Source organism: Rhipicephalus sanguineus, chromosome 2, assembly GCF_013339695.2.
Source record: "Rhipicephalus sanguineus isolate Rsan-2018 chromosome 2, BIME_Rsan_1.4, whole genome shotgun sequence".
Classification (NCBI taxonomy): Eukaryota; Metazoa; Arthropoda; class Arachnida; order Ixodida; family Ixodidae; genus Rhipicephalus; species Rhipicephalus sanguineus.
In genome coordinates, this window is record NC_051177.1 from 147,741,391 (window position 1) to 147,765,765 (window position 24,375).

Genomic DNA, 24,375 nt, shown 5'->3' on the forward strand with positions numbered 1-24,375 from the left:
ACAACATAAATATCACAAACAAGAAATCGGCTGTCAGGGGCCCTTTAACTTTCCGGACCGGCAACAGGGCCTTAACAGGTTTTGAGTCTTTAAGTGAACTTAATCAGGAATGCTTGCTCTTCTCGCCTGTATATTTTTTTTTATCTCGAAAGCACTTGCTCATTTCACCGCACTTACAAAAAAAAAAAAGGAAAAAGAAAGGCAAGCGCGCTTTGCCGATAACGTTGGCAGAGTCGGTGACGACTCAGTCTCGTTTGGATGGCGTGTGCCAGTTTAAAACAAGAGGTAACAAAAGCGAGCAGTTAACAAATTTTGGCTCCTTATTGGTTTAGTGGCCGAGGGATGGAATACGAGAGTATTTCCCTTCGACCAGCGAAGCGCTGAGGCAGTTTATTTAACTAATTTCGCTGTTAGCGAAGTGGTTCTGGCTTCGGCTGCAAAACAGCGATAATTTGTGCCCGGCAATCTATCTGTCCATTAGTCCGCGGATGACGCCGTAAAATAGCCCCACACAGCGATTTCCTTGCGGGCACTTCGCCAAGCACAAGACCGCTGGACTACCGCTGATCAAACGGGGAAAAAAAAAGAAAAAAAAAAGACGAAACAACTAGGTAGGTCTACACGAGAAAAACAACCGTCTTCGCGAAGAGCAAGAACGAGACGCTGCCGTAATTCACATCTGTTTTCGGCAACGGCGTCATTTGTTTTCACTCGTCAGCTGCGGAACGGTGCCCAACCTCAACGCGAGAGATGGCATCCCGAAGCGATGCATTGCGTAATGATCGACTCTGTCCTTGCACTCAACGAACTTATCTTGCCACCAGACGTGATTTACAAGCCTCGTTTCAGTTTGGTTCCCCGAACGCATACGGCCGGAATTCATGCGCTCGCCATACGTACACCCAACAGCAAATGTTTGCGGGACATTGGCTCCACAGTCAATGCGCATGCAACCTGTGTTAGCGCGTAATGATTCTAACCCACCCGGCTGTTGTCATGCCAACTACAGGCTGGAACATTTATCTGGAGGTTGTGTTCACAGACAGAGGAAGAATGTGGCTTTCTCGAACATCTCGCGTCCCGCGAACTTTTGCCGTTGGGTGTACATGCGGTTGGTTGGCTTGTGGGGTTTAATGTCCCAAAGCGACTCGGGCTTAGAGAGACGCCGTAGTGGAGGGGGTCAGGATAATTTTGACCACCTAGAGTTCTTTAAAGTGCACCTAAATCTTAGCCCACAGGCGCTCTTTGCGTTTCGTCGCCCTCAAGGCTAGGAATGGAACCCGCGCCCTCGAGCTTAGAGCGCGGCACGTTACGTGCCGAGCTACCACGGTAGGTACATACATTACATACATACATACATACATACATACATACATACATACATACATACATACATACATACATACATACATACATACATACTACATACATATGAAGGATGAAAGTGCGTTTTAAGGAATTCATTGAAGTCAGAATTGATCTCAAGTCGCCATGAAAGCGCACCTCATCATCATATCGTAATTTCGGCCCGTAAAATGCAAGAACACAATCTCTTAACTTTCTTCTTTGTTTTCATAATTCGCATTTCGGACTTTAGCCACACGAATGCACAACGCGTTGAATAGGGCAGCCGGGTTAAACAGCCCGAGGTAAGGTGACCTTTATCGCGTAACAACAGACGCAATTTCGACGCACCTCAGTGTCGGAGCATGCATTAACGTGTCGGGCTGCTCGGGCATCAGAACTTCCACGTCGGCCGGAATGAGCCTCAGCTGATCGCTCTGCATACAATGTCCCAGACATGATGTTGTCACAAGGCTCCCTTTGTTATTCCTCCGTAACACCTGCCTCGAATTATCGCCTTTCACCCTCAGCGTTGATCGGAACCTGTCACAGAAGCGCGCAGCTAGGCGTACGCGAGCCCGCTACTCGAGGCGACTCGTACTCTTTATATTTTTCGGTGCTTTATTCTCGCAAAACAAGCCTCGTGAAAACCAGTTTAAGGTCGCAAACCAGAGCACGCGATTTTCATTGTTCCCGAGAAGGCGCCGCGCCGTGGGCCCGTCAAAACTGCCGTATAACGAGGGTCGAACAAACAGAATCCTGTTCAGGTATTCGTGACGGCGACCGAGACTTTGACGGGTCATTTTCGTGGACGATGCGTCCTTGCCACACTTTCAGTGCGGACGGGACAAGCCCCGCATGCGCGGCTACCGGTTGTCGTGCTCGCACATTTCTTCGCTTTCAAACGATGAAGGCAAGGTGTATGTAGGACAGTCATGCCATGGCAAGTTGTGTACGCGATGTGTGTGTATCGCTATCGGAACCCTCGCATGCACGTGCACCCGCTAGGATATCTAATATGAAGATATAAGGAAAAACACACAAACAAAGACACGAGCAACGAACGGACTTACGTAAAGACACAAGAAATCGTGACCGCGGTGTCAAAAGGAGTTGACTGAAAATTCGGCATTTGCAAGATGCTGCTCAGTTTAGTCCGTTAACGCTGCATTTTAGAGGAAAGAAACTTAACGTAAACAACGTTCGACTGCAAGCCTTTATTATTTTTCGATTACCGCCACCCCAAAACCAAGGAATAAAAGCTACACAAGATAAGGAAGACGCGGAAGCGTGCTTATTTACGGGGCTTGGACAACTGAAGCGCTGATCAGCGCTTGTGTTCGTGTTCGTGTTCGGGTTCGTCGTTCCACTCGGCGTGCGCTGCCATATGCCTTATTTACGGGTTTATATTATTTTACTTGCGCTCTTGTTTATTTAATTTGCTATTATCTATTCTTATTCACGGGGTTCAGACATCAACGGCTTCTTATGATGTATTGTTTCGCTTTCCAAGGGCGGTTCTGTATACCTATACTGCGCGGCATGGTAACTTAGTTTCCTTTTTCCTTTTTATTGCACTCGCTATGCTAAATCAAAAGCTTGCTGCCGTCCCCGCGTTTTGACAAAATCTCGTACAATTTTGTCCTTACTGCATCGTGATAAGGACGTCAACATTCAGGATATACTCCATGTGCGCGGGTCTCTATGTATATGCACACTGTCCTTGCGTATGGTCGGGCACTGCCGCGGTCTCTCACGGCGATCCCCCAAAGGACACTGAGACTGGCCCTGAATTCGGCGTTTAACATTCCGCCTACGTAGAGCCACTCATTCTCCTATACCGTTATTACTCGCGTCCTCGTTTGTTCGCCCGTTGCTCACGATACGCAAGGAGGTCAACGAGTACTATGCGCCGCCTCGCTCAGTTCGCGGCCAGAGCCTGCCATGCAGCCAGTCGAAAGGTGAAATAGCTGCGCGTGAACCCGGCCCCCATCGAAAATGAACGTTCTCCGATCGCTTCTTACACGCTCACGCGACCAGTTCTTCGCAACAGAGACAGAGAGCACGAGTCTCATCAACCATAATCCAAGATCTTTCTCTCTTTCTTTCTTGAGGATAACGAAGGTCCATCAGCCGTAATCCCCGAGACCTCACCCCGCCGTGCACCTTCCTCAGCCCTTCGCATTGGGCCAACGGGTCTTCGACTGTGACCCACTTGGCTCTTCGTTTGTGGCAAGACAACTCGCCCGGCTAGCAAGCGAGCCGGCTGCTTCTCCTCGGCGTGCGCCGGGCTCGCGTGCCTGCGGCTTACGCGGCGTCACGAAGCAGGGTTTAATTGCGAGTCCCCGAATCACGAGGCGGGCTCGTGTGCGTAGGCGTAAGAACGTGCGTTCACAAACGTACAGACTGCGCATAACGGCACGGATGTGTTGTGTTTGTACGCGTGCGTTTTTCTTGTCTTAGTGGCGGGTTGTACGCAGTGGCGGAAGCTCGCGCATGCACGATGTAAATGTTTTTATTTTTTTCGTTTTCCGGCTGCGACGTCGTCGACGGTGACAAACGTTCCGCGCGAAACGCGCTTCCTTCCACAGCGTGGCACCCGAGATTACGAAACCACGTAGGTGCATTCGTGCACGCAGTTCGTGCCCCGGTCACTTGCTGGCGTCCTCTACCTCAGCATCCTAGAGTCACTGTATATGCTACCTTTAGGTAGCAGAGTAGCGCATAGGTCCGGCTAGCAACCACAGCTATGCGGTGAAGTCGCACTTCGTTTTTGCAGGTGACATGCCTACCGTGTCGCCGATCAACCTGTCTGGCGTGTCGAAAACCGGCGATAAACATTGGCTGTCGATGGCTAGCGTTAATTCAGTTCGCTGCAGCGGCGGCGTCGAGAAATAAAAAAAATTCGCCCAAGCGGCAGCTTCTCCGCAATGCATGGTTGCTAGCGGCGTTGGAAGACAGATGCGCAACTCTGCTACCTAAAGGTAGCATATACAGTAAGTAACTCTACAGCATCCTTACTGGCGTCATCGCAGGGTGCGGCGCTGGCACCCTGCGATGACGCAGTTCTGACGGAGGACACGTGCTCGTAAACGGCAACGTGCTGAGTGGTTACGAGTACAACACTGTCTTAGAGGAGTGTACTAAACTTTGGTCGAGTATGAAGCGACGATTGTGATCGCAAGAGCATTCGGAGTAACAGTTGGTACATATCAGGCTGCAGTCGCGTTTTGATCGTGACATCGTCCGTGTGTAGCCTATACATTGCTCACAAGGTTCTAAGCCCGCCTTGTTTCACTTGCCATGTATGTTCGAATCGCAAACTAAAGCCTGTCTCCCCCCTTTTGACATGACCGGCGGCGCCACAATTAAGCGCACTCACGTTTGTTTTCACATTAGTTCGGTAATCTGCAAAATAATCGTGATCCTGTTTTCATTAATGATTAGGCCATTAGTATTGTGAAAGGACTCGGTAACTTAGTTGGCATGTTTCTTTTCAGTGCTACATTCAATGCTATACTCCACACAAGGAAATAACGAAGAATTCTGTTCAACTAAACTCGCTCATGCAACTAAACAATGCTTGTTCCTTATCAGGGAAAAAGGAAAACCGGTAGTCACATAAGGCAGTGAATGTTACGCCACTATCTGCGTCGGACGACGAACGGTGCAAAAGACGGGCTCGTGCAAGCAACGGACAGTCACGGCTTGCTCTTAATCACAACTTCTAATCGAGCGGACGCTCTGAGAACAAAGCGATTCAACGTTGCCGATAAGTTCTGTCAACCAGGTCTCACATTAGGCGTGTCGGAACACGAAATAAATTTCGCAGGAGCGTCTCAAAGCGTGATTCAAGCAACCCTTCGGTGAGGAGCCACTCTTAGTCTATATACGCTTCACGCAGGGCACAAGAATTCAGCGGTCAGCCATAATAAATGTATGCCCCTTGCGAAGCGCCAGAAACTTATAGAAGCCCCGCTTGATAAGTTTTCGGTAGCCTATTTCGGTGGCCGTGGATCCAGATAAGAGTAAGGGGTGTGCAGACGCCAAGATAACGGAATGGTGCTACTACAGAGCGACCGCTCCAATAGCTTAACAACAAGAGCGTGACAAAGCACACTATACAGAACGGATAAGAGAGGCGAGGGACCTTGGAACCATCAGAAAAGGCGAGCTATGGCGTATACAGACGCGGCGCTCTCATATTCGACGTGATCACGATACGAAGGGGCGCCAAACGAGAGATCGTGGAGGCCTCGCGCCGCCCGTAGAGTCGTGAACGCCGGGCGCGAATTTGCATCATGAACCTGCGGTAGGCCCCGGCGTACTCGCAGTAGGTCACCGTTCACTTCGGGGTGCCTTCAACCACTCCTCTTACACTTCTTCACGCCACGGTTTTTCCAAGTTTTTGTTGTTATTCGTAGCTTTCTTTCGTTTATTTATGTGTGTTTTCTCCGCGCAACTCGTCGTTTGTAACAATCGTGATCGGGCAACGGCGTGATAGGAGCAAATCGTCCACGCTCGAACGGCTTTTCGTGGCTGCGACCGCTGTGAAGGTATGAGACATAGCGGGGTCGCCTCGTGTATACCGATACTGCGCGTGCGCAGTGCGTTATACCGCGGCCCCGCTCGGCGGGCACGATGTGCTCAATGCGGGAGGCAATTAAGAGGGGCATTAAAATCATTTTGAGGACACCGGCAACAGCAGGAGCAAGGAACGAAGCGCTGAGCCGGCTCTCAACGGTTCGCAGCATGATACCCAAAACGCGGTGGTATATCTATACGTCAAGTGTACCAGTTGTACACTGCGAGCCTTTTTTAAATGGTAGCGGCATACACGATCTTAGCAACGTCGATGGCATTGAGAAGTTACAAGGTCCGTCTGAGAAATGAGCTTTCTGGCTCGGCGGGACCGCCTATGGTGCAGCGGGTGCCATTAGGTCTTGGCTGATGGCGTCACAGAACGGGAGTTCAGGAGTGTGGACTTCCGAAGTGATATTAAATGTTCTATAGAAATGCTAACTGCTCGGCCTGTTCAGCTTGAATATCGCGGGAGAGCATTTTTTTAAAAGTAACCACAGTACAGTTGTGTTCGCCACGCATGCAGCAGGTATACTTGTCAAACTAAGCAATAATAATATTTTAGGGACCCAGATAGAGCACAGCGGGTGCCGTATTTTCTTCTTTTTTCACCCAGTTTATGATGGCTCCACACGCTACCCATTCGCGAAGAGACAAAAAAACAAAGGCAAATAAACATAGACTCGGTTAACGGTAAACGCAACGGGATACACCCATATAGGAAACCTGCAACAGACGACGCGCTTCGCCAAAGATCGCACATGCCGACGGTGTAGCGTCGTTTCCTGTTGACTAACGCAAACGCGAGGGAAAAAGGAATGAACACCCATAAGGATGCTGTTGACGATAGGCGTATATAGTTACGCACCTTGAAGAGCTTCTCCTTCTGGTACCAGACGTCCTCTTCGTCATCGACGGTAAAGTCCACGTTCAACTCGTCCCGGGACCGGGAGAGGATCTTCCGCCGGCTGATCATGGTCGCCTCTGAGGTGCTGGCCTCCTCGCCCACTGACTCCGCCGCCGACGGCTCACTCCTGTTGTGTCGGGGAAAAAAAGGAAGATACAGGGTCAGTGGTCGACCATGTGTATGCACACACCAGTGCGCTTGCTAATTATTCGCGCTGCCCAATAGTTTCTCGTTGCTAAACTGGTAAGGAGTGGATTACTTTCTGGTGCAACTTCTCTCCACGTGTTCATATCGACTAACAAAACAAACGTAAAGAAAACAAGAACTCAAGAAATAAACTCTGTTACCATTCGCTAAACAGAGGAACACGTTCACTTAACTTGCGGCGGCAAGAAACCGAAGTTCTCGAGAAAGGATGTTTTCTTTGTTAATTTTTCTGCGAACAGTGTATCAGGCGACGGAATCTATTAAATGAACATCGTGGGCGAGCGGACTTCCATGATGCAAAGCTTTTGCATTTCTAACGTTCTAGAATTATGAACGTGGGAAGCTCGCAGTATCCGTGTCATAGCGTGAAAGATACAGGCTGCACAGCGTACACAGACCAGCTGCATAGAGACCGTATTCTTTCTCGGTACTGTAGACGCTTCAGGGAACGGACAAATTAAAAAAAATGCAGAACGAGATCCTTTTTTGTTTCTCTCTGAGAGCTCTTAAGAGTGGAGAAATCAACCCACGCAACAGGAAGTCGTTAGAGAACTGCACAGCTCATTTATTCCGTAAAAAAGCGACCGAACTGTCTATTTATTTCCTAAATTTCTCGCCCAAAGTTTGCCGCCGTTACTCTTCGTGAACGCCTCGGGCAAAAACAAAAGAAAAATAATAAAAGGAGGTCTTTGCGAGCAATTACAATGGCGACGCGACGACGCCAAAACAATCGGTCCCGTTCGACCCACAAAGGCAAACGCGTTAACACACCCCCTTTGTTTCTACGCACGCGGGCTCGCTTCCGGAGTCGGCTGAGGCTGCAGCCTGTAAGCTTCAGGGCGTGTGCTCCATTTACTAACTATACCGACCGTTAGGCCTCGCCGACTCCAGATTCGTTCCGCGACGCCTCCTCAAACGGTCCAATATAACTTTCCAGCATACGTCCACAGGGATCCTTTGTCTTCTCAATGAGACGAGGGAGATTAGATGTCAAGAAAAAGTAAGCACGAGGATTTGTTTCTTATTTGACTCTTCCCTTGAGAACTTTTCGTAGACGGCGTAGATGAGTAAGTTGGATCGGTTCCAGAGAGTGTAGAATCAAAGATGGATACTTTTTGGACCGATCCTGACAGCGCCCGCTGTCTGTGATCCCAAACAGTGAGAGGTGGGGTACGTAGGAAAGGCAGGGAGGTTAACTGGAGTTTGTCCAGCTTGCTACCCTTCACATGGGGTGGGAAATAAGGGGGTAAAAGAGACAGACATGAGGCTAGATGATTCACAATTCATATGCATAGTCATATTTATAGCTCGTAAGGGTAACTAGTCCTGGAGACCAGGGTCGTAGCCAGAAATCTTTTTTTTTTTTTGGGGGGGGGGGGGGGGGTTCAACCATACTTTATGTATGTTCGTGCGTGCGTCTGTATGTGTGCGTGCTTATATACGCAAGCAAAATTGAAATTTTCGGGGGGGGGGGGGGGTTGAACCCCCCCCCCTGGCTACGCTCCTGCTGGAGACAGTCGACGGAACTTCACAGTGTACTCGCTTAAAGGGACACTAAAGGCAAATAACAATTTATGTCAGAGTGAAAGCTCAATGTATGACAACGTCTAAAACGGCAATATTATAAACAGCAGTGCCCTACTTACCGAGAAATTAAGCTAAATGTATCACACGATGAGCGCCACGAGCGGCAAATTTTCAAAATGATCCCGATGACGTATGAGAGTCTGCCTACAATTAATCACTAGTAATCAAACTAGCAGCAATACCTTCCGTGCATCAAGAGACGTAATAAAATGCTGTTTGTTCGTTTCTGCTTGATTCATGGAAAAAAGAACCTCTTTGGCGTTGCCATGGGGAACGGCGCGCGTGATTGAAAGGTTCCGTTTTCGCTGAACTGCGGTTCGCCCGGCGCACTGCTTCGCTCACGCGGTCGCGTCTCAGTGGTAGTTTCGGTATCGCGTACTGCCGCGTGTGTTTTGCGCGCTCGTGAAAGCCGCTCTGCAGAAAGTTCGACAAAATGCCGCATGAATGTGATGTTGCCGGATGTCCGAATGGTACACGCCGCCAGTGCACGCCGCCGCGCAGTAAAGGCGGGCAACGTTGGGCACGGCAGCAGTGACATGTGACTGATTTCAGGCGGGTGATTTGAAGTGCGCTAACGCGATGCGGACCACTAAAACGTGATTTTATTTCAAAATAAGCACTTCTTTGGCACAAAAGTAGCACTAGGAGGTTTCTGGACCGCTATTTCAACAATCAACGTCGACTTAATATTTGCCTTTAGTGTCCCTTTAACTCAAAGCATAATCCAACAGAGCTGGTCAGTAAGTGTACCGTAGCAATGTAATCCAGCAGGTCTCCAACAAAGCCACGGATCGCTTGACTTCGACCACTATCCTGTGCCGGCGTCTGCCTGGTCTCCTCTTTTTAAAGCCACTTTTCTGTCACCGAAATGAATTCCAGTGCAGCAATGTTACAACCGGTAACCTTCCATCTTCGACGTATGTTATGACGCCAAGGTGACAGCGAGAAAGACGTGAAATGCGTTCGACGGGGGAAAGTATAGTGCTTCGCGTATCTTTGATTGCTCACACCATGTATATTTTTTTCTTTTGCCTTAAAAAACGCGTGTTCTCTTCCGGCGAAAGTAAAGAAAAGCCGTCCAATGCCATGGCAGAGATGACAAACCGCGAAGTCCACTCTGACAGCAGTCACGAACACTGACTATACACAGTCTCACCACTTCCCAACCACACACTCCATGCGTCCACGTCAGGACTGCGGTAGACGCATAGCTAAGTGAGAAAGATATCTGCGCGCGTCAGGCCTATATACGTCCGGGGGTGTACTTAAGAAAGGCTTAAAGAAAGAGTGAGGATGAAGATGGGCGTCGAAGGAGAGCGTCGAGCTTTCTTCGTGAAACGCACCGCAAAGCCGGAAGGGGTCGGCGCGGCATAGAACACATATTCTGGGAGCTGCTACAGCAGAGTCACGAATGCTCGCTTAGTGGCTCCTTCCTACTTTGCTCTTGTTTTTACCGCTGCATGCCTTTATAGTCGTGCTTTTGTTTCTCGGCTGGTTTTTTTTTTCCCTGTGCGCCCGTTATAACTACGACTGTCTTTATTCTGTGCGGAGCGTCTTCATTCCAGTACGGTCCGGTCGCGTTGGGTTTGACTCGGACGCATTGTACCCGTGTGTTTGTGAGAGAGAGACGGAGAGTGAGAGTGAAGGAAAAAAAAACACAAATTCGGTTTTCACCGCAGTTCGGCCGACTGACTCAAAGCACGGCAGCGCATCTCCCTTTCATTACTAGAAAAGAAAGGAAAATAAAAGAAAAAATGCGACGACATTACAGAGGCTTAAAATTATAGAAAAGTGGAACCACCAGCTGTTGGGCGCTTTCATCTCCACGCTGAAAGTGTTCGAGCTGTCGAAGAAGTGGGTCGCCTCATGGAGTTTCTAGACTAGTAGCAAACTATATTAGGGGGCTCACACTTGTACGGTTCATGGATTCATGAGGTAACGGTTCATGAGTTCACGAGGTTCGTGCGTTTGGTACAATTACAACAAATTCAATTAGGGGGTTCACGTCTTCGGTTCATGTGTTTCATCAGTTCACGGTTCATGCGTTCACGAGCTTCATGAGTTTGGTACAATTGCACCAAACTTACGAACTGGTTGCCAAGTGCTTGGAACCTGGAAGTAAGCCATACGAGACCGTTTAGAGTGTACCGCTGAGACGTTTCAACATGAGAGCAGCGTGGGCTGTATAAGAGAGGATTAAATGCATTCGCGACCCGAGTCCAACGCCGCCACTTTCAACTTCAAAATTCATACCGCACCTCGCCGCCCACCAGGGGGGGACTTAGTGGCGCCTCGCCTCAGCGCTCTGCAGCACAGCCCAGTGCGCCCGGGCTGCCGCAAATGGCGTGCCGCCCTGTTTGTATAAACACGTCGACGAAAAGCGAAAATGGGCGCAGTTTTTTCCTTGCCTACACGCGCCGTTTCGGTGCAAGTGAATGCAGCGTCGTTTTTTTCTTTCTTACTATAAACGTTGCTCTCCTACGAATAACCCGAGCTTATGACTATGGAAAGAAAAAAAAAATCTCACTAGAGAAGCCAGTCAATGTATCGGGAGTGCAGCGCAGCAGCGCCACGTAGCGGAACGGCACGGCAAAAGCGTGTCGCGCCCGATACGCATGGTGAGGTCCGTGCCAACGCGTGCTTTTAAAGGCTTTTTTTTTTTCTATAGCACTGTATCTATACCCGCAGGTGCAGCATGGCACGACTGACAGCGAGTGAAAAATGCTTGTACCGACGAGTTACGGCCTCTGGTCACGTAATAGAGACGTGAGCACGTGTGAACTAAAAGGGTACAAAGGCGGAATAAAGAGAGGCGGCCTGTAGAGTGAATACGATTGGTCGATTTGGAGTAGCCCGCTCAAGCACTCCTTGCCGCTTACGTCAGGAAATGGCACTTGTTAGGTAGGTACAAGAGCTTGCACTTCACTTATCCTTATCCTGTCCGTTTCTTGAATGCATGCCATTTCTTACAATGTATGTGTTCGCCAGTTTGCTCTGTGCATTTATACAACTGCGTCGCGTAATCTTAGTCGAATTAAAGTCAAACCCACCTTGATGCACCTGAGTGTGGGAGGATGGGGTTTCCGTTATAAATCAAAGCGTTCGTTGCGGTTAATCGTTCTGTCTCGACTAGCAAACGACCCACCGGAGAAACAATCGGAACACAGAAGGCAGCAGGAGGAAGACATCACACAGCCTGTGTTCGGTATTCTCGCTACGGGTGCTCTCTGGCACCGTTCGTATCATAAGCCCTGTGATCGTGCTGATAAAGGAGTTAGGGGCTCGAGCTAGTAGTGAAATGGGCCGAGAGCCGAGTTACTGTGCATGTTCGCGATACATTTTTTACCTTTGGCGCGAGCAGCAGCAAAGAATCAATGCGAATGCGGTCTAATTACAAGCCTGAATAGACAGTGTACAACATACATGCCTACCGAAGTACTGATCTTATAAACCAACTAGCTAGACAATAATAAATAAATAAATAAATAAATAAATAAATAAATAAATAAATAAATAAATAAATAAATAAATAAATTAGGCGCCCATCGTCTCGAGACGAACTATAAAAAGTGCGTTAAACGATTATGAATATGCGTTGTCCGCAGCGGTGACACTGACAGTTGCTCAACAGCAACAAGCGGAATTCGGCACTCCGAGAAAGAACTCTTGAAGGGTGCCAGCTTACAGCTATATATATATATATATATATATATATATATATATATATATATATATATATATATATATATATATATATATATATATATACAGTGCTCTTCGCATTGCGTTCGCATTCGTTATTCCAATTGTGCTAACGCGGGCGCATAGCGACAAAGAAAAAAAAGGGACTATGCCTTTCTAGAAGAAGTGGTGAAAGAAAAAAGAAACAGAAAAGACGCTCTCTCGGAGAATTAGCAGAGAGGAGGATGCGTATACCGTGCTTCGCTTTCATCACTGCCCTGGTTTACGCTAAATCCAGCCTACCGTCCGGTCGGTACGGGTTGAAGGGCCTTGCGGTTAGCTGTTAATGGGGTCATCGCCCTTTGAGAAGGAGAGAAAGATAGAAAGAGAAATAAAGAAAGGGCAGGTTATCCCGAGGCGTACGCTAGGTAGAGCTTAGCAAGCTCTCTTTTGTTCTCAAGTAATCTGAGCTGAGAACTCGTCCTCATTCGTGAGCTATGTTATTCAACTGAATGTTTTAGTGTGCGATGTTACACATCGTTTCGATCGAACGCGTTTGCGTAGCACATCGTCACTTGAGCGCTTAACGTAGCAGTCGCCGATCATCCACCACATCCACACCATGGCAAGGTTTCACTCGGACGTACGTTACGTTTGTATGTTTGTGCATTTCAGTGAACAGCTCTTCGGACGCTCACGGACCTTTCCGACATGCGTAATGCAGTTCTGTGCTTCACTCTCATTTAGTGAGCGTGGTAACGGGCTAAAGTGTCACAGTAATACTCCCGCATCTGTTTATATTATTAACACGAACAGAAATTTTGTGCGCGTCAGTGATCTTTTTTTTTTTTTCTTGAGCGTTCAGCCAATGTCGAATCTACACCACTCAAAAGTGGCTTCACAGTTACGCCTCAGGGTGATTTGCGAAGACTGTTTGCTTAAGAAAACGTACCGAAGATCGTCCTTGTTAAGGAAAAAAAAAATACACGAAGGTCTGCGATTCAAATCAGTTCAGTTAAAGTCTTTTCGAACCACGTATAGGAAAACTGAAGACGACAATAGAACGGGGTCAAGGTCCGCGAATCGAAATCAAGGTTGCCTACGTAAGGCACAGCTTCTGGCGCGCGGTGATGCGAGAGAGTGAAAGAGGAAGACGAAGCGTGGTGTTCGCAAAATCCCCCTAATCGAGTATAGGAAAGAAATTACGAAGAAGCACAAACATAAGAAACGAGCCGCGAGTAGGACGAATGAGGAAGAAGAGGTCCGGGTGGCCGTGGAACCGAGTTTCGGCCTGAAGCACGAAAAAAAGAAAGAAGAAGAGGATGATCCTGGTTCGCGAAGCGCGCGGATCGAGCATGGCGCACGTATTGACCGCCGTTGTGGCCGCGGCATACAGCACAGCACACGGAACGCGCTGGTCGAGTATTCGCTCCTCTTCCTCTTCTTCGAAGGAGCGGAGCAGCATCGCTGCTCGGCGTCATCGCCGATCGTCACGTTCGGCGGGTTACTCGGTTGCCGTACGTGGCAAGCAGTGCGATATGCCCGAAGCCGACGGGGCCTAAGCTCTCTCTGTCAAGAAACGCTTTGGCGCACTTATGCTGGTTCGAACCTACTCCTCTCACTTGGGAGGAGGGTGACTCCACGAAAAGAGGGGAGAGGGGGATAAGTACCCGAAAGCCGGGAACTCTTCTCAGAGGACGATACGAAGTCGTTAGGCGCTTTGGATTTCGAGAACGCGATGAATAGCGCCGAACTCGAAGTCGGCTGCGATGTTCGCGACTGTACAGCAAGTATACCCGCTAAGTGAGACCCAGTTGTATTGGTTTGTGTGACGGCTGGGAAATAGACTTTCACAAAAGTATGCCAAAGGGATGCATTGATACTCACTGATACTCAGCCGAGTGTGCTCATGCGCACGATCGCAGGATCTGAATTTACTACAACTGAGGCAAATGCTATCTTTCTACTTATTCCTCTTCTTTTTATAACCCACTTTCCTCTCCTATGCAGAGTAGCAAACCAGACTTCATGCATTGTCTCATCTTCTTGGCTTGACTCTTTTGGCTCACTCCCTCCTCTAAATTAACGAAGGATGACGCAATACGACCATGAAAAAGCAAAGAAAACTCGCGAGGTCCTTTATGCGTTCTCTTAAGACGACTCGAAGGAAGCCATTTTCTTGTTAATTTTCTTGGTCGATTTCGATTGCATTGAAAACTTCCGTCCTCCCCTCAATCTTTGTGCACCTCACGTGGTGTAGCACAGCCTCCGAGATCTGCCCATTTTGGACCGAGCGACGACTTCATGTGATTGCGTCGTCATTTGCCACGTTGAATTTCGGCGGTCTGCGACGTCATGATAACGTCACCTCTTCAAATCTCGTATGACGCGATCCGATTTCGGTACCATTCGTACTGTCGCCGACGACTGCTACGGCGGTCGCTTTTTTTTTTTTTTTTTCGTTTGATGAGGCATATAGGCTTTCTTTCGCCTTCATAAAGTCAGCAACACCGGGAAAGAAAGCGAAGAAAATCAAGCAAAGCGGCAACTTTACTGCAGAAGTAAAGCGAGCGACAAGGCGTCACCATGTCAGAAATGGCGCCACCGATGCTTATTCATTCGTTTCATTGCGAATGGGCATAATGTCCGGTTAACATATGTGGAGAAGCGAAGTATAGTAAGGCGGTGGTTGTCAAATATGTATAGCATAACGCTTATTTGTTCGTTGGTGCGGGTTTCGGCGCATAGCACTTGTAGAGCAAGGAGGATAAGTCTAGGACATATGCAAGCAAGAAAGCGGTCCGTGTCTGTCAAGGCTTTGTCCTGCAACGCGGCTACAGAGCGCCCAGACAAGGCGGATTAGCAATGACAGCCGCTGTACAGAAGGCGGCTCGCAGTTTGAATGCAATATAAGCGATAAGGCAATGTCAAGTCCACCAGCCTGTCTGGCTGCAGATTAACGCAGTCTGCAAGGGCGAAAGAGGAGACAGCGCAAGGGCAATCTGTGCCAGGGAGAACTGTTCTACCGGACACATTTCGCCGCACTCTGGCATGTAAATTGGATGCATTCGTTTACTGGGAGAGGGCCTGTTTTTGGCTTTCTTTAAGGTATCAGTGTAGCTTTCTTATCTGTAAGCTCGTTCATTTTTTGAAATGTATCGAGGAGCTGTGTGATCGATGTCTTTAGTATATACATCAGACACAGTACGCAGCGGGGCGAAACATATTCCCATCTCTTGTATCTATGGACTAGTGGATATCAGACCTAGAGAGGATTTTTTTTACGATATATCTAGCTTGCTTCATTTGGGGTTTGTTCAACCTGCACCTCAATCTGTAGGCACACGGGTGGTTCTGCATTCGTCGAAATTCTCCCGTCGAAATTCGGCCGCTATGGTTGTAAATTGAACCCGCGTTCTGGTGAACAGCAGCGCAAGACAAAGTTGGGTCTCGTCACGGGCGTATTCAAGTGGCATTCAAGTGGTTGAGGGTTCCATCCCCGGGCCCGATGTTTTTTTAGTTTTGTTTTGCATATTTATGCACGCCCACATACATAGGAGCATGAACACACATAAAATGTTGTTAACCCCCCCCCCTCCCCCCCCCCGAAAAAATATTTTGGCTACGCCCTTTTTCACGTATATATTGCGTCGGTGCCGGGTGTTAAAAATGTTCGTGTGGCTACGAGTGTCCCATTGCCAACGTGGAAGCTGGAAACGGTGAGTGCCCGCGTCGCTGTCACCGCTGTGCTTCCTGGTGTACCGCTGGATGGCAGCGGGAAATGAGTGGTCGACGCGCCACTCTCACTTAAATGCTATACACCGCGCGCACCGAGTTGTTCACAGTTCGCTCAGCGTACGATGGTCTCTGTACACTACACACGGGTAGCACTCGGCCTAACGCTTAATGGCACTGTGCAGCTAGTACGTTTGTAAGGAGTTCTGTGGTGTATTTCCGGTTTGTGAGACCCGTTTAACTCGCCGTGCGACCGAGGCGAGGGCGCGCGCGCTGGTGTACGCCAGGCAAATAAATAAATGCCGCTTCATTAATCACGGCAGACCGGAACGAGAAGAAAGCGGCTCGCCCTGAATTATACGGAACGCTCGCGCGTATGTACGATTGGCCGCCAAACATATATCGCTGGATGCGGCTAGCGGTTTACCGCTGTATCGCTCTGCAGTCCATTATGAGCATCGATGCATGTCGTCATTCACGCGTGTATTTTTCCCGCATGGCTTGTTTCTCTAGCGGACATTGAGGACAGAAAGTTCCTGTCCCCGGAGCGAGCGTTTCTTTCGCTTCACCAATGCCGCTGTTCTGTTGGTTCATGACTGATGTCGTTGTATTGACTATGACAATGCCCCTAAATTAGACTTCTGAGTTCCCCTGAGACTGCACGAGGTTGTTGATGTGGGCCTAAAGATCCAGTGCTGCGTGCAAGCTAGCTGATTATTTATCGTGGATTAGATCGGCCGAAGCGAAATCCAATGGAGTCAGAACCCACGCAGTTACGGCGCAGTATATGAATAGCAGGGAGTTATGTAAGATACACGACTAAAGATACCCTGCGCTGCACTCGTGAACAATACACACTCGCGTCTTCTCTCTTTCTCTAAAACTCTCTCAAACTCCTCTCCTTGTGTAAGCAAAGCAGATAAAGCATTTCCTTCCTCCTCTTCTCTCGACCTCAGATGGGTGCTCATGTACGCTTAGTCCTCGCGAGAAAAGAAAACAACATAACTACATAAAAAACAAAGAGGTAAATATAACATCACTACAACATAAATTCTCTTCTTGCTGATAAACCACTCGGTAACAGAATCAATTTGAATGGATACTAACAGCTCACCCAAAGCATGACCAGAATCCGCCTCGTCTTGGCTGCTGTACCACCGAAAGTTACGCGGTAAGGTTGGAAGTGTCTGACGTCGCGATATGTGCTAACCAGGATGGCAATATATACTACAGCCGCACTTCGGTAATGTCTTCGCGGGGCTGCACAATTCAATCCAATTCCATTCAATTGACTTATATGCAAAGTACCAGTGAACAGTGTGACACTTGGTAACGATAATGCTGTTGCGGATAACCCACTGCACTTGCAATTCACAAAGAGAGAGAGAGAAAAGAAAGTACGCTATACGATTACATACTGATTACGCAGCTTTCTGTACATTGTATTATACTTACCTTTTGTTTAGATATTGCTTTTAATGGTTAATCTACGTCTATAACTTTTTTCTGTGCATATGAACAAAGTAAAGAAACAAGACAAAGCACGTGCTGCATAGAAGCGCAGTAATCTCAGTGTGCACTGCAGTGCTATGACGTGGGCTACCGCACTGCGTTCCTGGAAGCGGACGAGCGCCGCACAATGCCTCGGAGCACCGCTAGTGTTGCGGTCACGACTTCGCTTCGGGCGCACTGGGTTGCCTCCGGCTTCCTGGCTCAGAGTGCCCCCTCCCCCTCCACCAGCGACGAGAATATAACGCATTCCTCGGCGACGAGAGAAAACGGTGCCGCGTACACCGGTGCGATTCGACGCTGAAATGGCGCATTTCGGCGCTCGCGGCGAAATCGTTTGCGGCGCGTAATCGGTGGCAAAAGAGCTGCCCAGATCACCGACATCGCTGGCGAGGCGAGGCTACTCTACGGGTAGAACAGAAGTAAGAAAAAATATATATAGTTTAGCAAGGACGAAGCCAGATAATTACACACATGTAGAGCATATTATTCCTTCCAATCGGTTCCGTCGGCGAGCCGCGTTAGTCTATGGGGCCCTGTAAGAGGGGCTCCGCCCACATTAACCAAAGAGCTTTATTTTACGAAAGTTGATTTCTTTGTCTATCTTTATGTAGAAGGGGAAATGGATAAAAAAGTGTACAAGTGAATGCAACAGTGTGAGGTGAATGGTGGTCGAAAGAAGCAAGGACACACGAGTATGTACAGAATGAATGAATGAATGAATGAATGAATGAATGAATGAATGAATGAATGAATGAATGAATGAATGAATGAATGAATGAATGAATGAATGAATGAAAGTCCCTTAGAAACGGGCCTTGTGACAAGGACAAGAGATGGAGTGTCGCTTTACTTCAAATTTCGATTAGACGGAAAAGTTATATGACGTCATCGACAAGGAAATGAGGGATGGCAAAGGTATTCAGAGAAATATCATAAGCCTTCGAGAGAGAGAGAGAGAGAGAGAGGAAGAGAATACCAAGTCTTTTTTTTTTAACGAATGTGTTTAAGGAGAGCTTGGTGCCTTGTGTGGCTCCGGCTAATCATCTACTCTTCTATCATCTCTTACATGATTTTTCATAGTAGCAGGCTACAGCGCTCAAGCTCAGGCCAACCTCTCTGCCTTCTAATAAATTCGCTCTATCTATATATCGTCGTGCAGTTGTCAGCAATCACAAAAGAATACTAATTTACATGATTTTATTACATCACATACACCTAAGCCGAGCACTACAATACAAATGTCCGCACAACAGGGAATTTCACACGTCATATATTGTCCAAACAGACGAAACGTCCACACGTAGCAGAAGAGTTCATCATGATGTTCCCACAGCCGACACTGGGCACTTGCGTATTCCCTCCAGTTGGACAGGAGGCCACCAGAGCTACAGCCGCGTCCTCCGACACAAGATCGAGACATCAAACTATCCATATGTGCTGTGGATCGCTCTATGGTTTGGCTTCCAACTTACAACAATCTTTATCTCCCTTCTATCTACATCTTTGCAGAAGCGTGCCCGCGCGCCATCACGGACACTATAGAATAAGGTATAGCTTCGCGTGCGGCTGCCCTTCGTGCCGCGCTTGCATGAGGGGCGCGCCACAATTCAACTGCTGATTGACGGCTGCGGCATCGCGCTGGGCCCAGCATGTTTGCCGCGGCCGCTCGAGGGCGGCTGCGACGTTTGCGAGCGGTATCGAACCGTGCCATCAATACCAGGCACGCGCAATCAATCAGTTGACTGAAAGTGAAAGCCTTTGAGAACGGCATCTCGATGGGCCTGCGCGGTTCGCTGAGAACAGCGTGCTCGAACTGCCGGAAATGCTTTCTGTTTGTTTTTTTGGATAGGCTTCCTGCACGTGCTATAACATGCAGCGAGGACTGCTTTGTTATTGGATATTGCTATCTGACTGCATCTGGTTCATTGTGCCTGCTTGTCGATTAGTGCAGAACCGGAGAGGGCCGGGTGGCAAGGAGGTGCTCGAGAACACGGAAAATCCGCACTTTTATCTGATGTAACATCTGGACAGTGCTCACTTTATCCTCGTCTTATCCGTCCGGAATACAATAATGAGAGCTGTCGCCCCGTGACAGCTCGTTCATTAGCATCAACGCCGCGCTGCGCGCCCGTAGATAAGGGATTATAAAGCCTGCGAGCGCCGTTGCTACACCCTGAGGCCAGTGGCCAAGAATAGTTCCGTGGTCTGCCCCGCAACGTCATTATGTTTCGTACGCTGTGCTGCTGCAGGCCCACACGAACAGTCGCGCAACGACTTCGCGCACGTTGCGCATTGCTGTCGGATACGCACTTATTGAAACGGGCTCTGCATAACGGGACAATGCTGTCAGCACATGTATGTATGTATGTATGTAGTATGTATGTATGTATGTATGGTTGTATGTTGTATGATGTATGTTGTATGTATGTATGTATGTATGGTATGTATGTATGTATGTATGTATGTATGTATGTATGTATGTATGTATGTATGTATGTATGTATGTATGTATGTATGTATGTATGTATGTATGTATGTATGTATGCGTATGTATGTATGTATGTTTATGTATCCACCGCGGCGAGACAACCAGTGTGCGACTTAGTCTTCACACGATGTGGCTCCTTACTCAACCCTTTACCGACCGCCACACAAGTTAACTGTCATCGACTCCTACGTTCGGACGAACTGTGCTTGTCGAAACTGACTGACAGCGGTTGCTGTCCGCCTGTGCTGAAAGCCGTGCAGCTTAAAACGGAAATCAGTCTCGCGTCAAGGGTTCTCAGTTCAGCTTGACCGGCGAGTCTCGTTTTGGCGCAACTTCTCGGCGCGCGCAAATCCACGGATACGCCACTCAGGAAGGTCTGCATGCTACGTAACACAGCGTCCCTTCCATTCTTACGATCAAACCGCCCGTGCATGCTGTGCGAGCAGTGCTACGAGCAGGGAGCAGATATATAGCCGCGGTCTCGAAGTAGGCCGCCGCCGCCGCCGCCGCTGAAACAGCCTGAGCGCGCGCAGCGCCCGCGCCGCCACACACAGTTCGCCTCGCGACCTACTTGCGGACATTGACTTCGACTCCGCCGGCCTAGCTATACGCTGGCTTCCTTCGCCGCCGCGATAACAAAAAGAAAAGCAAAGAGAAGAAGAAGAAAACACGAGCCGGCTTCTTACGAAAGGGCCCGTTTCGCCAGGCATTCCGCGGGCCTCCCCTTGCGGGCCACCATGCGCTAGCCTGGGTCCCGTTACACAAATCCCACCCGACCCCCTGCGCTGCTTTGCTGTGTTGGGGCTGCAGGGGGGGGGGGGGGGGGGGGCGGGAGGGAGCGAGCAACGCCGAGACGTCGTAAGCAGCTGGCTTCTCGCGCTGGCTGTCCCAACGCGCCGTTGGGCGAGTAATGAGACGCCACGAGACAAACGGCTCTGGCGCCGTGTACGATACGTGCGTCGGGATTCTCTCGCATTGATACACTGCGACCGCAGGGAGACGGCATGTGGTACCTACCCGTCATGTAGTACATTGAAGTGTTTGCGATTGAACAGAAAGAATGGGAAGGGGGGGGGTGCCCTTGTCATCGGGACTTCGGGACTTTGAAGGCGAGCGTGCGCTCAGGAATGATCGGCCCGCGCCGCTTCGGCCGAAGCCATCAGGATTTCAATGACTCAATCGATGCGGTAAGCCATGCAGAGTGGACTTCGGGGACTCACGATTCTTTGGAGAGAGAGAGAGAGTGAGTGAGGAAAAGCGTGGCATAATATACAGGGCCGCCGCTGAACGGATTTCCAAACAGCAGCGATAACTCGAAAAGAAAAGCGACGTGTCCCCGCATGGCAGTGAGTGCGTGACCAGCGCCTGTGCGAGCTAACGTTTGCGACGCGGGCATAGATTTAAAGGCCAAGCTTTGGGGAATGTTGGACGTTCAGATTGAGATGCACGAACTTTTGAAGTTCCTCCAATTATCGGAACACCATAGTCATTGAAGTCGCCGGTCAGAGAAGCAGTCGAAGGTTCTTGGTAGCCGAAAGTCCCCGATTGGAAACGCCTCAGGCACGTAGGAAAGGGGGGGGGGGCGGCGGCCCCCCCCCCCCCCTTCCCGAAATTCGTCCAGCCTTTTATGTTCCCGGGCAACTTTTCTTTCTTTTTGCCATGAAAAGACTTTCTTTCGAATAATTAGGCCTTGGGCCCCCCTCGAAAAAAAATCCTGGCTACGTGCCTGAAACGCCTAGTTACATTTCTACACAATACTTACAGCGCACGGATAGCTGGTGCGTAACTGCTATTCCCTCACGCTTTCCTGCCTCTTACTGTTGACAGAAGTGAAACGTTTAGCTGGTTTGTGCTTGCACAGAGTTCGAGAGAGTGCTCTTTCATACTTTTACTGTCAGATGGCCTTTATGAATGACTCACACCCACTCTGGGGGATTGGCCAAGAAACGAATAATTTATAGGTAAAAGTGGTCACATATGACTTCAATGCCTAATTAATTAGAGAATAGTTAGAATAAATCATTAATGCTATTTTAAAAGTTCAAAATCAGAACCGCACTGATTCAATTAAGAATTTTTGCACAGCGGAACAGACATCCCGTTGACAATGACCTAATAAGGAGTCAGGGTCTGTACCTTTCTTCGTCTTTATTCTGTTCGAGCCACGAGCAACATCCAGATGAATCATCACCAACTCTTCCAACCATCTACAAGCTAAATGCCTTATTTTCTTGCATCTTTTTGTTTGTTGTCTGCAGGAACTAAACGTTGAGATCCCGCTGCCTGCCGCAGGGCCCACAAGAACGAGATCGAACCACGCGCTCTCCTTTATCCGCGTCGATTCTCTACGAGCCGAGAACGACTCTGCGGTGACGAGCCGCTCTCCATGAGAATTCGAACGTCAGGATGCTCTCTTGGAATCGAAGACCGCCACGATGCAGCTGAGCTGCGGTCGCGGTGCCGCTTTGTCGGAGACAGCTCCAGTTCTGACTTGCGGCAATCTTGTTTTGTTTTCCTCTGAGTCACGTGTCGAGATAGAAACGGGGTCACGCGCGCCCTCGGGGGCGGGAAGAATGCGTGCGAACCGCGCACGAGATCACGTCCGTGTCGCGTGCGTGTGCGCATGCGCGGCAGTTTGTGACGTCACGCGGCAAGTCGTGATCTCGGAGCGAGTTCCGGACAAGAAGGAACACCACTGTGGGGGATAGTGATTAGCTGTATACAGCAACCGCAGTGATTGGTCCATTTCACTTAAAGAGACATATTGTGCGCATACGTGATCGAAAAGCGCTCCACGCACTGAATAAATCACACGTTGCGATTCCCACGCCAACTAAAAATTACTGCTACTGCTGCTACTACTATACTACTACTACTACTACTACTACTACTACTACGACTACTACTACTACTACTACTACTACTACTACTACTACTACTACTACTACTACTACTAATAATACTAATATAATAATAATATATAATAATAATAATAATTATTTATTTATTATTTAACGTGCCCAGGAACAACCGTAAGGTCTTTGTGCAGGCGCACGCAAAAAAAAAACAATAAAAATAACTATACAATACAGACAGTCTTCAGAAATAAAAAGAGCAAATACACGTAGACAAAGAGAAATGAACACAAAAGGGAGGAGTAAAATAAGACAACACGAGAAATATTGAAGGGGAATGAAAAATAGATTGCATATATACAACTATGCGGAAAGGCGGAGAAGGGAAGACTTTGTACATTGTGCCATACTATGTGAAAACAGTACAAAGCTCGGATAAAAACAATGATTGTGGACTATGAAAAATGTCAAGATCAAGAAAATTAACATTATAGAGACTTTGTATTCTGTGAACGGTAGAGTGTTGGAAGAAGCAGGCGGGTACATGAAACGGTCTGTTCTCTCTGGTTAACTTACGCGGAATTCGAAAATTAACACAATTGAGAAGTACAGGGCAGGATATGATACCGTGGACTAGCTTGTAAAGAAACAAGAGATCAGAACGATTTCGTCGGCAGTGAAGTGATGGCAATGATAATAATTCAGCAGTATTTGAACGAGATTTTTTTAGCAAAGCGATGGTTATATATGCTAAGGAATTTTTTCTGGACTCGTTCAGTGGTGTTACCGCTGGATTGAGCAATGCCATTCCATATCACGGACGCATACTCCAGTTGAGGAAGACATAGCGCGGTGTACAATTTTCGGAAGGGCATAGGAGAACGGAATTCTCTAGACAATCTGCAAACACAGCCTAGGGTGCGAAGACCCCGCAAAGCAACACGCTTAGCGTGAGCAGAAAAGTTTAACGTGCTATCAACAACAACACCAAGATCACTGATTTCATAAACCTTGCATAAGGACACAGAATTGACAGAGTATTGAAATGACACGCTAGATGTTTTGCGAGTGATAGACATGAATTTTGTCTTCGAGGCATTCAGAGAAAGGTTATTAGCGTTGCACCATTCGGAAAAGAGCGCAAATCTGACTGCAGCAAGCGACAGTCGTTAACTGAATGAATTTCCTTAAAAATCTGATGTCATCGGCATACAAGAGGAAAGAAGAATTACGAATGGCAAAAGAAACATCATTAACGTAAATTAAAAATAGGAGTGGGCCTAATACTGACCCTTGAGGGACCCCACTAGTCATTTTATACAAGAAGACGTTTGGCCATTTACCGCTACATAACAATATCTATTGAGCAGATAGCTCTGCAGGAGATTCACAACCGACAAGTCAACATCAAATTGCGCAAGTTTACCATAATCAGTGTGTGGCTGACTACTCAAAAGCCTTGCTCAGGTCACAGTAGG

At 48.4% G+C, this 24,375-nt stretch overlaps 1 protein-coding gene across 3 annotated transcripts in view; it reads right to left on the bottom strand.

Moving 5' to 3' along the window:
• LOC119383787 (uncharacterized) overlaps positions 1-24,375 on the bottom strand; it is a 347,820-nt gene that overhangs the window by 227,745 nt on the left and 95,700 nt on the right. For 2 of the 3 annotated variants that reach the window (XM_037652090.2, XM_037652089.2), the window contains exon 2: positions 6,794-6,959. The exons of the other annotated variant lie outside the window; for it this stretch is intronic. In XM_037652090.2, coding sequence (XP_037508018.1) covers positions 6,794-6,901 — 108 coding nt within the window. In that variant the 5' untranslated portion in view covers positions 6,902-6,959. The remainder of the gene's footprint in view (positions 1-6,793; positions 6,960-24,375) is intronic. 3 annotated transcript variants of the gene reach the window in all.